Source organism: Chanos chanos, chromosome 13 (assembly GCF_902362185.1).
Source record: "Chanos chanos chromosome 13, fChaCha1.1, whole genome shotgun sequence".
NCBI classification, from domain to species: Eukaryota; Metazoa; Chordata; class Actinopteri; order Gonorynchiformes; family Chanidae; genus Chanos; species Chanos chanos.
The window spans coordinates 6,070,345-6,085,310 of record NC_044507.1 but is presented as its reverse complement, the minus strand read 5'-3'; the positions used below and the strand labels follow the sequence as shown (position 1 = coordinate 6,085,310).

General features: G+C 46.3%; 1 protein-coding gene across 1 annotated transcript in view; it reads right to left on the bottom strand.

Annotated features, from left to right (window-relative positions):
• Window positions 1-14,966, bottom strand: part of LOC115826677 (DNA topoisomerase I, mitochondrial) — a 31,324-nt gene that overhangs the window by 7,240 nt on the left and 9,118 nt on the right. Inside the window, 8 exon segments of the mRNA XM_075353618.1 lie at window positions 45-230; window positions 880-1,023; window positions 3,072-3,216; window positions 3,607-3,794; window positions 4,015-4,137; window positions 8,120-8,241; window positions 11,028-11,143; window positions 13,654-13,781. Coding sequence (XP_075209733.1) covers window positions 45-230; window positions 880-1,023; window positions 3,072-3,216; window positions 3,607-3,794; window positions 4,015-4,137; window positions 8,120-8,241; window positions 11,028-11,143; window positions 13,654-13,781 — 1,152 coding nt within the window.

Below are 14,966 nucleotides of genomic sequence, written 5' to 3'. Positions count from 1 at the left end.
AGAAAGGAGAAACAGGAAAATGGCGCCGTGGCTTTTCACCTTACCCTTTTGCTGACGGGGACTTTGTTGTAATAGCGGATGCAGTCTTTACCCAGGAAGTCAAACTCCACCACACACTTCTGGCCGTCCAGTGTGTCGTGTAGTTTGATGTGTTCCACGCGCAGAGAGCAGCAGCCGACTGTGTCTGCAGTCTCTCCTTCCTCTTTCTCGTTACCGGCTCTCAGAGCCAGCTAGACAGGACAACACACACCACCCACACACAAACAAACACAAGTACACACGCACGTACACACACTTTTATTCCTGTCAGTTTGAATAAAGAAAGTTTTGTATTTAAAAGTAAGGTAAATCAGCTCCAGAGAGCCAAGTACAAAACTCTGTGTCTAGTCAGGAGTCAGACAGACTTATCTGATTGGCTACCGTCGGGCTGATAATCAGCCGTGATTGGGTGTCTGGTGAGAGGTTTAATATGATGACCTGAAGGGATCACTTCCCGCCAGTGCCATTAACTCACAGCCAACGGAAATGAAATATGTATCAAATCACATGGAAATATGATTTCAGGAATATATTTCAAACTGTTTGTTAAAGCCCTGACCAACGTATGGCTAAAATAAAACTAAGACCTTTCTTGCGATATCTGACAATAACCCTTACAGTCTAAATAACAAGACTGACTGCTTGGATGAACAGAGCTGTATTTTTTAGACTGTTTGGTGTCCAACTTTTGCCTCTGGAGTTGAAAAGGTGACTTTTATGAAATGCGATATATTGATAAACTTCAATCCCTAAACCCTTTAAGCAGATTAAACGACCCGGCTTTTCTGACAAAACCCAATAAAAATGGGGAAGAGAGAGAGAGTTTCAGGGTTTTCTGACCTTGTCAATAAAGTAGAGCGCTACAGCTCTCTGGCGCGTGCCCATCTGTTTGGACCGCAGGTCCTGCTGGTACTGGGCTCGGATGTCGTCCACGCAAGTCTTCAGTTTCCGGGCCACCTCGTACTTTTCCCAGTCCTTCTCCCCCTAAAACCCCATCACACAACTCAGAGGTTAAATACCACATTCCCCCCCCTAAAACCCCATCATACAACTCAGAGGTTAAACACCACACTCCCCCCTAAAACCCCATCACACAACTCAGAGGTTAAATACCACACTCCCCCCCTAAAACCCCATCACACAACTCAGAGGTTAAATACCACACTCCCCCCTAAAACCCAACCACACAACTCAGAGGTTAAATACCACACTCCCCCCCTAAAACCCCATCACACAACTCAGAGCTGCAATACCACACTCCCCCCTAAAACCCCATCACACAACTCAGAGGTTAAATACCACACTCCCCCCTAAAACCCCACCACACAACTCAGAGCTGCAATACCACACTCCCCCCTAAAACCCCATCACACAACTCAGAGGTTAAATACCACACTCCCCCCTAAAACCCCACCACACAACTCAGAGCTGCAATACCGCGCTCTTACACAGAACCCAGACACATCTGCTAGACCACATTTCTGCGAATCAAAATGCTGTGGAGTGTTCTGGACGCGTGACAGCGTCAAAGGCGGGAAAGGTCAAATGTTTGGCTGTGAACCTCAGACAAACAGAGATGAAGTCATTTGATCACGCTGCTTCTTGGTCCCAAACCAGAGTCCTTACAACAAACTTCCCCAAAGAGAGTCAAAAGTGTACAGCAGATAAAAAACCTGTTCACCAGAAGTTAACGAAGTATTTGCATAGGAGTATTAGCGTTTGTCTCGAATCAGAGAGGATTGTGGGTGTTCAGATTGCAAAGCCTCGTCAAGCAGCTGTTTAATTGGCCAGAAATCCTTTGCTTTTTTGCGCTGTCACGGAAACGCCATGGTGACAGACCGTGTGACTTAGTCTCTCTTCTCCTCGTTTGTGAAGGCTGAAATGATGGAATGACGGGGGGAAGAACGCGGGAGGAGAAAGAAAGGACTGGCAGAAGACAAGGAATGAAAGAAAGAGGGATGTGTTCCGGGGCCCTCGGAAAATTACAGTGTTTATTCACAGCTGTCAGTCACTTTCTGTGTGTGTGTGTGTGTGTGTGAGAGAGAGAGAGCAGGCGGAATAAGACGAATGGTGTGATAAAACAGTGTAACGACAGTAATTCAGCACAAAAGCAGTTGGGAGAATAAATTTCACTCTCAGCTTTGTTTGATTACAGACGTGAACATGCCGTAGCTGAAAGTCATCAACTGAAACTCTGACAGGGAGAAGGGCCAAAAGAGACTGACATTAAAGCGATGAGAGGAGAGGAGAGGAGAGGAGGAGGAAGAAGGGAGAAGAATAAGAGGAAAAGAGAAGGGGAAGAGGGAGCGAGGAAAAAGAGAAGGTTCCAGAGGGGGCTTTGTGAAGCTATCCGCTTTAGCCAATAACATTCTTTTACTATAGATCTTGTAAAACCAGGTGCGTCAGGATGAAAATGAATCCAGCTCAAACAGAAATGTGGAGAAAAGCTACCACAGCTCTCTCCTTGCTCTGTGTGTGTGTGTGTGTGTGTGTGTGTCTGTGTGTGTGGTGGAGGTGTCGTCATAGACAGACAGGATTTCAAGACAGTGCCAGTCCTCTATAAAAAGAAATGAGTGACTTGACAGAGACCTTGGGAGGATCCAGACATACAGACACACTTACCAGTGAGAAAGGGGAGTGTAACTGCTGTGGGAGGTTTTTACGACTGAGTAACTCTAGACAATGTGTAAAATGCCATCAATTCACTCATTCTGAATTCAGAATATACATACAAATATGTACATATACACATAAGTTAAATTAAATATATAGATAGATAGATATACATTATAATTTTCGTGAACTACGTGTATATGTGACGTGTGCATATATAATACGAATTAATGGCATTTTACACATTGTTTATAGCTACTCATCATCGTAGACAATCACAATAATTATGTGTGTTTACTGAGTTTAATTTTTATGGACAGGGAACAGTAGACAGGGTAAATATGTAGCGTAACCCTCGGCAAAACGACCAATCACTGCTCCTTTCAGCCGTGCACTCTGCCGCGTGTCACATGACTTACTTTGAGTTTGGAGTTTGCGTTAAGCATGACGTATTTACAGGAGCCCTGCACGTTCTCCGTCCAGCTGGCCAGCCATGTCACCGTGTTGTCATGGCGAACCTCCTTCCACCGGTGACCGGCGGGCGGTTCCGGGATACGGGATTCCCTGTGGATTGAAACCACAGACACTAACGCATACTGACAATTACAGCATGAGAACTCCATAGGGCAGATCTCCTCAATTAGTCTGGTCCTTTCCACATACATGTCAAAAACATGCATACATGAATACAAATACATGCACATACATGTCTCAGTAGGCTCACCTAGGCCATAGACAACTCCTTAATGGCTACACGCTTGGTTTGTATTCTTAGAAAGTGCTCTGGATAAAAGCGTCCGCTAGATGAATAAATGCAGTACAACGTAAAGTAAGACAACACGACCGTTTGCGATTTCTAATCTCACACTCCACGCTTCGGAACAGACGAGGGATCTCTAAAGCCCAGTAACACCCAGTGGGAGCGGTCTCAGCCGTGTGCTTCGGACGTCGTACCTGCTGCAGTTAATGATCACGTCCTCTGGTTGGATCCTTTTCTTCAGCATTCCCTGTTTGGGATGCTCCCCTCTACCTCGGAAAAGCCCCGGCGGTTCGATCTTGAAGTTGCCGATTCGCTCGCGGTGGTGGTCCAACGTGCAGTAGCCGTAATCCTCCACTATCCTCTCGTTGGCTTCTTTGAGAGCCTGTCAAACCCATATGGCGGTATCAATGCCCTCCTCCGAGTGAAGATGCTGTTAAGCAGCTCATTCTCACTTATGATTGGTGATAAGCCCTTCCTGGTCAAATGGGACTCCTAATCTGTCCTGGCACCCCTCACAACCTCCATTCGTATTCAGAACTCCCCTCCACTTAATGAGCTTTGTTTTTTCTTTTCTTTTTTTTTTTTTTCTCTCTTTCACTCACCTGTTTCTCCTCTTTGCTCATGTTCTTCCGGGCTTCCACTTTCTGCTTGTGCATTGTGTGGAGCTCTCCAAAGTCGCACTTATCCAGGTCCGTGATGAGCATCCTCTCCTCATGGGTCATCTCCTGAAACCAGGGGCCAAAAACACAGCTTATGGCAACCGAGCACCAGACCATGCCAGGCAATCCAGAGACATTCTGGGAATAATACCTGCTACCTAGCGTAATTAGCATCATTCCCCACACCTCTGAACGTCAAGTACTGGACAGTTGCTGGTCAAAATACTTTTTAGTGCCTTTCCTTACGAATACATCTGAGTGCGTTACTGTGCTACTGTTGGGGCGTGGCCAATATCGCGAGGTTAAATGAGTCTCCAGAGCGGTAGCTGAGGAAATGCTAAGCTAGTGAATAGCTGCTAGGCCCAACTGAAAGCTGAAGTCCATCAGAAATGTACCTGCTAATTTCTCAAGCCTTTAAAAGACTTCCATTCTGTGACAAATTGCACCAGGTCGGAGGCCTTGAAAGCTTCCTAAGAAACGACATCTAGAGCTTAGAGAGCCGGTAAAAGGCTAAAGGGAGTATGTTTGAGATGGTGGTCACAGGGCAGAGCCGATAAAAGGCTAGAGGGAGTATGTCTGAGATGGTGGTCACAGGGCAGAGCCGGTAAAAGGCTAAAGGGAGTATGTTTGAGATGGTGGTCACAGGGCAGAGCCGATAAAAGGCTAGAGGGAGTATGTCTGAGATGGTGGTCACAGGGCAGAGCCGGTAAAAGGCTAAAGGGAGTATGTCTGAGATGGTGGTCACAGGGCAGAGCCGGTAAAAGGCTAAAGGGAGTATGTCTGAGATGGTGGTCACAGGGCAGAGCTGATAAAAGGCTAAAGGGAGTATGTCTGAGATGGTGGTCACAGGGCAGAGCCGGTAAAAGGCTAAAGGGAGTATGTCTGAGATGGTGGTCACAGGGCAGAGCTGATAAAAGGCTAAAGGGAGTATGTCTGAGATGGTGGTCACAGGGCAGAGCCGGTAAAAGGCTAAAGGGAGTATGTCTGAGATGGTGGTCACAGGGCAGAGCTGATAAAAGGCTAAAGGGAGTATGTCTGAGATGGTGGTCACAGGGCAGAGCCGGTAAAAGGCTAAAGGGAGTATGTCTGAGATGGTGGTCACAGGGCAGAGTGTTTTGCAGGCTGCAGTGTCGCCAGTGTCAGTTCAGCCAGTGGAGAGGGCCAGTGGTTTCCCTCTGTCGTGCTCAGCCGTCTCTCTCTCTTTGCAGAGCCAAACCAAGTTCTCAGAGTGTGTGTGTGTGTGTGTGGGGGGGGGGGGGGGGGCACCTCTGAACAAGTATGGCCATTCCTCTGCCTTTGATCCTTTCCAAATATTCGCTTTTCTTTGTGCCGAATGTCACAGTGACACTGATTCCCTGTAATGATCCCTCATGTGGCCAGGCCGAGGGGCTACAGCCACAGGAGATCCACAAAAGGCCAATTTTATGAGCCTCTCACTTTAACAAAAAATAAAAAAACAAAACTTTTTCCCTTCTCTCTGCCCACCACCTTCAATAATACACGGCAGAGAAGACACAGAGGGAAACATGTCTACAGTTACTCTTAACTTACAGAGAGAGAGAGAGAGAGAGGGAGAGAGAGAGAGGGCGACAGAGAGAGAGAGAGAGAGAGAGAGAGAGAGCGACAGAGAGAGAGAGAGAGAGAGAGAGAGAGAGAGAGAGAGAGGGCGAGAGAGAGAGAGAGGGCGACAGAGAGAGAGAGAGAGAGAGAGAGAGAGAGAGAGAGAGAGAGAGGGCGAGAGCGAGGGCGAGAGAGAGAGTTAAGTATAAGAGAATGGGAGTGGTGTCTCTTTCTTTGACAATATTAGCAAATCAGTATTCATAAAAACTCATAAAATTGCAGACTCATTTATTATTTAAAAAAAAAAAATCTAGATGAACATGTACACACACACACACACACACAAAAAACCCCAAGCTCACTTTACTCTGCTCACTCGCCCAGTAATGTAACCAGGCACATCAGACCCATTTCAGTGAGGCTGTGGGCAGACCTGGGTCTGGTCTTGGACAGTTAAGCCGAGGCAGATATCTGGCATTACAGAACCACACCAGCTGTCCACGAGGCTTCGGACCGCTCTGAACTGGCTCAGGAGTTCCATCCTCATTATCTCTCATTACTCACCAAACCCAGGCTACAGCTGACTCACTCATAGATCACAATCGCTAACCAATAAACACGGCACCAAGAAACACATGCACCTTCCACTGCCGGTAACATCCCAGAGGCAATTTTATTTATTTACTTATTTGTTTATTTATTTTTTTTTTTTAACCTCCGCGTTTTTCATTCTCGGATGTTCCTTCCTTCCGTTAACACGCTGGAGACGCGACGGTGCGGTAGAGTCACGCGTTCTGAACGGGGGGGAATTCATTAGCAGCTGAGCTCAATATCTGATTGGAAAAGCTTTAGATCGCTGTTAATGAGATTCTTAATGACTCCAGGCTGATTAGGAGCATGGCGAGCCATTTAATTGGCAGTAAGACGTATGGAACAGCATGGAAACCAAACAGCGTAAACGCATTCCCACGGCGCACGTGTAATCCCTCCACGGACAGTTTTTTTTTTTTTAAAACACCCTTTATTCCTCTTGCAGGTCGAGAAACAGCACCTGCCTGTTGCTCTGTGAACTTCTCATCATGTTGTAAGTGAATGAGGGTAGTTGAATTTGATGTGTTCAGTCTTCATGGCTGTTGTTCGTCGTTGTTTTGGTTTTTTTTGTGTGTTTTTTTTCCTAACAGAGTGGCAAAACCTGGCTTTTATCTCACACTGGAAGACGTCAGTTTGTTCAACACACAGCCAGTTTGAGGATAACCAACTCTGCCCCACCCATCGCCACAAATGGCAGCAGGAGAGGGGACCTTTGGGGAAAACTAGCACGCACAGACAGGAGAAGTGCTCTTTCCACCTGCAACACAGGTATGTACGCAACCGAAACAACGCCATACGGTTACAGCACAGAGTCAGGAACACAAGGTCCCCAAATGCAGAGGGTGTTCTCTCACGAAGCAAGCCGAGAAGAAGAGCAGAGTGAGGTGATCCTGTGAGGAAGTGTGCCACAGATGGCTAAGGACCTGTAATATCAGACACTCGGCGATATTTACGATACTTTCTCTCTAACGGGTAGACAGACGGGCGGGCGGGCGGGTGGGCCGAGGGGCGGAGTCTGAAACCAGCGAGGCGAGGAGAGCTCTCCTCGTTATAATGAAACAGTTAAATTGGATTTGTTCGTATGCGGGGAGCGACTTGTCTAGATTTACATATCAATGCCTTTACACAAATCGTATTTTCAAGAGCATTGAGCACTAAGCAGCAAGAAATTAATTCTGCGTGATATGCCTTTGGGCGTGCTGGGGCACTGCATGCGAAAAGACACCCCCCCACCCCCACCCACACCCCCACCGCACCACACACCACTATCACAAAGCTCCTCGCCGTAATTCAAAAATCCATCTCTTTCTCTCTCTCTGTCCCCTCAGACATCTTCAGTTATCTGACCATTAAAAAAAATGAGTTCTGAATACCAGTAACTTTAAAAAAATAAATAAATAAATAAATAAAAGAAGAAAAAGAAGATGGGCAAAAATCAATTTCAGCGGAGCCAAATTGCTCCAGAGAGAGAGAGAGAGAGAGAGAGAGAGAGAGAGAGAGAGAGAGAGAGAGAGAGAGAGAGAGAGAGAGAGAGAGAGAGACAGGGCTCGAGTCAGTGAGGCAAAGATGGTCATCGCTGACGGAGAGCAGAGGAGATGAGTACGGGACATACACACGGACCTGAGGGGATGCCCGCCGCGGAGTGCAGGGGCTGTTGAGCTCAGACCCTTTGAAACACAGAAGTCCAGCTGTTTTTGGTCTATATGAACACTGCGTGATAGTGAGCGCCTAAAGAGTGAGTGCATCTGTTCCGTCGAGCAGATGTGAAGGAAAAAAAAGTCAGGCCGTAATGAGACAGCAAGGGGCTAAACCAGCAGGACCACTGACTTTGAGGTTCAGAGATGAGCTGGTCTGATGTTTGGTTCTCTCTCTCTCTCTCTCTCACACATACACACACCTTCCTCCAGTCTTTAAAGAAGTTGTTGCGAAAAACCTCCTTGGTGGTGTACTCGTGGTCTAGCATCTGGGCAAAGAACAGAGCGACCTCTTCAGCAGCCAAGCTCAGCTTCACTGGTTTCCCTGCAAAAAAAACCAAAAAAAAAAAAAAACACAACACAGGGGCAAACCTTTAAAACAACGTCTAATCAACGTTACATTAACTTCATCAGGGATATCCAAGAAGAAAGGGGCTACAGTTCACAGGTTTCCCTACAGCAAACACAGGGCCGAACACTCCCACAACGTCTCAGCAACGTTATATCAACTTCATCAGGGATGCCCAAGACCATAGGGCTACATACAGTTCATCTGATGCTGAACACTGCAAGACACTCTAGCTGATACACCAGCTGATATCAAGTTTATGCCTGCGTTAGACTGATTTGTTTGGCAGATGCTTTCTGCCAAAGCGACTTATGTAAGGAGTACGGACAACAGGTGCACAGCTCGTCGTAGATGACAGACAATCCAGATAAGAAAGTGCCGTAGTTAGAACTGCCATTGTGCAGCTGTGAGAGTCATACCATAAAGCTAGAGAATCTGACAACCAAAAACAATACCTGTTCATTAAACGTTAGCATTTACTCGACTCTCAGGTGTACAATAACATTCAATTGCTACTCAAGAATGTCTACGCCAATGAAAATGAAGGAAATGATAAAGCGGAACGGTTTTGTTCAACTACCAACACGTTTTTTTCTTTTTTTTCCAAATGCGTGTGACACTTTCGATTGCTCCCCTTGGGTAATTAACACTGAATGTCAAGCGTGTTGATCTACCGCCAACGGTACGAAAAATGAAAGACGGTGAGTAGGCTGCGAAGTGAAAGGAACACCGAAGAAAACAAAACCATATGAACTGTTACAATTACAATTTTTAAACAAAACCATATGAACTGTTACAATTAAAATTTTTAAACAAAACCATATGAAATGTTACAATTACAATTTTTGCTTATTCAGCACAGTCTCTCATCCAGAGGGACTCGTGACAAGGGCAGTAATCAAAATCATTCTAGAAAAGTCTAGTGAAAGCCAGTGCGTCCACCCCTGGGGTGACCCCTGAGTTTGCTGAGTGACTGACATGGGTGGAAGGGGTTCTGGTGTCTTTGTTAGTGTTGTGGACTGCGTTCTCCTGCTGTGCTTTATATACCAACTCAGCCCCAGAGACGGCCAATTAAACACGAAGCCGTTCTGAATCGGAACGTCTGATTGGTCACCTTAATGCTATGGCGTACTATTCCTACTCTGATTGGACGGGTCTCCTCCACGAGGCTCCGGTAAGCACTGTATTGTTCAGGGGATGTGAAAGTATATACAGTTAAATGCCATGGCTGTGACAGCTATCAGATTTCCACCCAAATGAACACGTAAGGCAGGTTCTTTAGCAGATCCTGAGATGATGTCTTCAACCACCATCAATGAAACACAAAACAGATGGCGTTGGGGAAGAACGGTGCCAGATTTCTCCAGCGGAGTTCCACACACCTGTGGCATTTTTACCAAGGTGAACTAAAACTCGTGGTGATCCAAATTCCCATACAGACAGACGCTTTATGACCATTTTTGTGTCTCTTCAGTCAAGATGATGATGATGATGATTCCAAAGAAAGCGATAATTACCATCCAGATAGGCCTTAATGAATGTCAGTACTTTACTGTAAAGGCTGTTTCAGTGTTTGTAGTGCTATAGCCAAAAAGAACATATATATATGGAAAAAAAAACAACCCTTACACAACATTTGCGCTCACACCCAGTATTTATGACCGCCATGAAGCGACAGTGGAAAAGATGTCCTGCCCAGTGACCTCTCCAGTCACAAGGTCATCAGCTATCAGATCTAGAGCTCACTCACAAACCCCTTGCACCACATCAAACCGCATTGTGTTTCCTGCACCATGCAGTCTGTGGCTAATCGGCCAAGTCTGAGAGAGGACAAGATCAGCATTCAACGCCTGCACAGCGTGACTCAGCGCTAAGGAATCTGCAAAGACCCAAATAAAAGGAAAAAAAAAAAAAAAAAAGCCAATAGGATTCATTAATCCAAATTCACTCTGGGCTTTAAAGGGGCTTTGCTTCATCTCTAAAGGCATCAGAGTTTGGCCGCTGCTGGTCCGAACCTCGTCAAAGGTTCATCCAAAACCAGACATCAAGAGAGACCTGAAGTTTCAACCCCATCATAACCAGACTGGATCCTTCTCTTCTCTCTCGCTGTTTTTTTTTTTAAATCAGTGCAAGCTTTAATAACAATGCTCTCTCTATCTATCTCTATCTCTCTCTGTCTCAGGGGCAGCTGCTTCCTGTAGTCTCCTGGTGAACAGACAAGAGGGTTGCTCCCAGACCTCTCAAGAGTATGGGTGACCCACACCGCAAAGAGGGCCAAGGTTGGAGCTGGGCTGGAAGGCATGAGGTGGAGAATTTCACAAGGAAAGACAGGCCCGTGTCTAGATTCAGTATTTCTCTGTCTGTCTGTCTGTCTGCCTGCCTGTCTGTCTACCTACCTGCCTGCCTGTCTGCCTGCCTGTCTGTCTGTCTGCTGCTGTCCTCTCATTCTTTTTCATTATGTTCACCTGCATTGTCACTCTTTGTTATGAACAGTGAGTAAAACAGGGGTCTGAGGTGTTGTTTTTGTGCTCTGTGAATGCCTAAAGCAGCCTTTCCAAACTCCCAACATCAGCCCAAAGGTCATAAACCTGACACATCTCTTTTAAAGGCTTCTGATTGGATACTCCCATTGCATTCAGCCTGTAACTGCTGGTTTGGCATTAACATATATGGAGTTCGTGTGTGTCCCTGGAGCTAGAGCTGACAGCGTCCACAACATGACAGCTTGTCTAAGGACTTAAGTCCACTCTCACATTACTCACCACGGTAGTAGAACCTGACGTTTCCTGGAAGGGGCTGATACTCTGGGGGAAAGTATGGGCCTCTGTGTTCCAGAAACTTCCATTTCACCCCGTTTTCATACCTTTCCTCCTCCCACCTGAGAGACGGAGAGAAAGAGAAACTGTGGTAGTGTAGAAGTGCTGCGTGTCAGGGACGCTGTTAGAAATGAGATGTGACAGTTGGAGTGTGTCCTCGTTTAAGAGGGCAGCACCGAGAGTGCTGACAAAAAAAACCCCCAATGAATAAATAAATAAACAAACAAGCATTTGAGCTATAGGGGCTTTGTCAGCTGTATTAAGCCTTTACAAAAAAAAAACAAAACAAAAAAAACCCCCAAAAAAAGGACTGCAATCCTGAAAAACAAACAAACAAACAAACAAACACAGAAACTATGTTCTGATGTTGAGAGATTAATTCTTACCTTTCCCCTGAGCTGGTGCTGACAGTAAAAGCATCAGTGAAACGATCAGCGGCTGACTCTTCCTATTTTCCCTGTCCCTACCCGGACTGTATTTTCCCTGTCCTTACCCGGACTGTATTTTCCCTGTCCCTACCCGGACTGTATTTCCCCTGTCCTTACCCGGACTGTATTTCCCCTGTCCTTACCCGGACTGTATTTCCCCTGTCCTTACCCGGACTGTATTTCCCCTGTCCTTACCCGGACTGTATTTCCCCTGTCCTTACCCGGACTGTATTTCCCCTGTCCTTACCCGGACTGTATTTCCCCTGTCCTTACCCGGACTGTATTTCCCCTGTCCTTACCCGGACTGTATTTCCCCTGTCCTTACCCGGACTGTATTTCCCCTGTCCTTACCCGGACTGTATTTCCCCTGTCCTTATCCGGACTGTATTTCCCCTGTCCTTACCCGGACTGTATTTCCCCTGTCCTTACCCGGACTGTATTTCCCCTGTCCTTACCCGGACTGTATTTTCCCTGTCCTTACCCGGACTGTATTTTCCCTGTCCCTACCCGGACTGTATTTTCCCTGTCCCTACCCGGACTGTATTTTCCCTGTCCTTACCCGGACTGTATTTCCCCTGTCCTTACCCGGACTGTATTTCCCCTGTCCTTACCCGGACTGTATTTTCCCTGTCCTTACCCGGACTGTATTTTCCCTGTCCCTACCCGGACTGTATTTTCCCTGTCCTTACCCGGACTGTATTTTCCCTGTCCTTACCCGGACTGTATTTTCCCTGTCCTTACCCGGACTGTATTTTCCCTGTCCCTACCCGGACTGTATTTTCATCAGTCTCTTTAATTGTTAAATGCGATGTCTGTCTCGTAGTGCTGTTTTCTCTCAAAGACTGTTAACATGTTTGGTCCTGTGTATTGGTGGTGTGTCTTCTAAACTGAGTGTTTGTCAAGTAACAGGGGGAAGTAAACCTGGATTACTACTCCATCACTGACCGATGAAGTGTTTATGAAAATCTGAAGAGAAAGACCCCATTTGAATCTAAAATCTAAAGTAACCCATTAACCATACTGTTTTAATTATTATTATTGAACAGTACAAAGTTATTGATGCTAATTAACATGAATGATGATGAACATGAATTATTTGCCATCTTATTATTCTTTGCTTCATTGTTTTGTGGACCTGTTTGTCTGCTTCATCTGTTTGTCTTGAGTGTTTATGAAACAACTGGAAAGACACTAAGTGAAATTCAAAGACATTCTTGTTTTTTCAATCCATCAGTTAAATGCTTATACTTACCTACAGACTCCTCAATATATAGTTTTTCCCCCTAATATCTTTCTCCATATTAATTACTAAATATGTCTCATTGATTCAAGATTGGTTTAACATTTACTGGTTCAAGGTTACTAAAGTAACAGTGCACACACAGACATACACACACACACAGCCCTGTATCCCCACACACACCCCCACAGCCCTGTATCCACACACACACACACACACACACACACACACACACACCCCCGTGTATCCACACACCCCCCCCCCCCCGTATCCACACACACACACACACACAACACCGTGTATCCACACCCCCCCCCCCCCGTATCCACACCCACACACACACACCCCGCCCTGTATCCGAACACACACACAGCCCTGTATCCACACACACACATACACACACACACACAGCCCTGTATCCACACACACACACACACACAGCCCTGTATCCACACACACACACACACACAGCCCTGTATCCACACACACACCCCCTTATATCCACACACACGCACACAACCCCCTGTATCCACACACACACACAGACACACACATACACACACACAGCCCTGTATCCACACACACACACAGACACACACATACACACACACAGCCCTGTATCCACACACACACATACACAGCCCTGTATCCACACACACACATACACCCCTGTATCCACACACACACATACACCCCTGTATCCACACACACACACACACACACCCCCCCCTGTATCCACACACACACACACCCCTGTATCCACAACCCCCCCCCCCCCTGTATCCACACACACACACCCCTGTATCCACACACACACACCCCTGTATCCAAACACACACACCCACACCTCTGTACACACACACACACACACACACACCCCCTGTACACACACACACCTACTCACCATCTCCATCGTTGCTGCTCCTCTTCCTCTTTCTTCTTTATCTTCAGAGCCCTCGCTGCCTCTCTCTCCTCCTTGGTCTTTTTCTTTTTGGAGAAAACTGGACTCCCGTCCTCTTCCTTTTTAACGCTCTGTGAGATTCAAACGGCCTCTGCTTAACAGGACTCAACAGGCTGTGGCCGTGTCTGTGTTTTGCAGACGTGCACCGTGTGATTGGCAGGACAGGACACAGCCCTGATACTGAGAGACCTTCTCATGCAGAAACTCAGCTTACATCTGACAGTCATAACTTACACACTGTTCCTGCTCAAACAACACCCAAAGACTACTGCTCTTTCCCCATAAACACACAGGGCACAACTCTTTTCCCCTTAAACACACACAGACATTGCACAACTCTCTTCCCCTTAAAAACAGAAAATCCACAACTCTTTTCTCCTTAAAAACACACACACACTGCACAACTCTTTTTCCCCATAAACACACACACACACACACTGCACAACTCTTTTTCCCCATAAACACACACACACACTGCACAACTCTTTTTCCCCATAAACACGCACACACACTGCACAACTCTTTTTCCCCATAAACACGCACACACTGCACAACTCTTTTTCCCCATAAACACACACACACACTGCACAACTCTTTTTCCCCATGAACACACACACACACACACTGCACAACTCTTTTCTCCTTAAACACACACACACTGCACAACTCTTTTCTCCTTAAACACAGACACACTGCACAACTCTTTTTCCCCATAAACACACACACACTGCACAACTCTTTTTCCCCATAAACACACACACACACTGCACAACTCTTTTCTCCTTAAACACACACACACACACACACTGCACAACTCTTTTTCCCCATAAACACACACACACACACACTGCACAACTCTTTTTCCCCATAAACACACACACACACTGCACAACTCTTTTTCCCCATAAACACGCACACACACTGCACAACTCTTTTTCCCCATAAACACGCACACACTGCACAACTCTTTTCCCCATAAACACACACACACACTGCACAACTCTTTTTCCCCATGAACACACACACACACACACACTGCACAACTCTTTTCTCCTTAAACACACACACACACACACTGCACAACTCTTTTCTCCTTAAACACACACACACTGCACAACTCTTTTCTCCTTAAACACACACACACTGCACAACTCTTTTTCCCCATAAACACGCACACACTGCACAACTCTTTTTCCCCATAAACACACACACACACTGCACAACTCTTTTTCCCCATGAACACACACACACACACA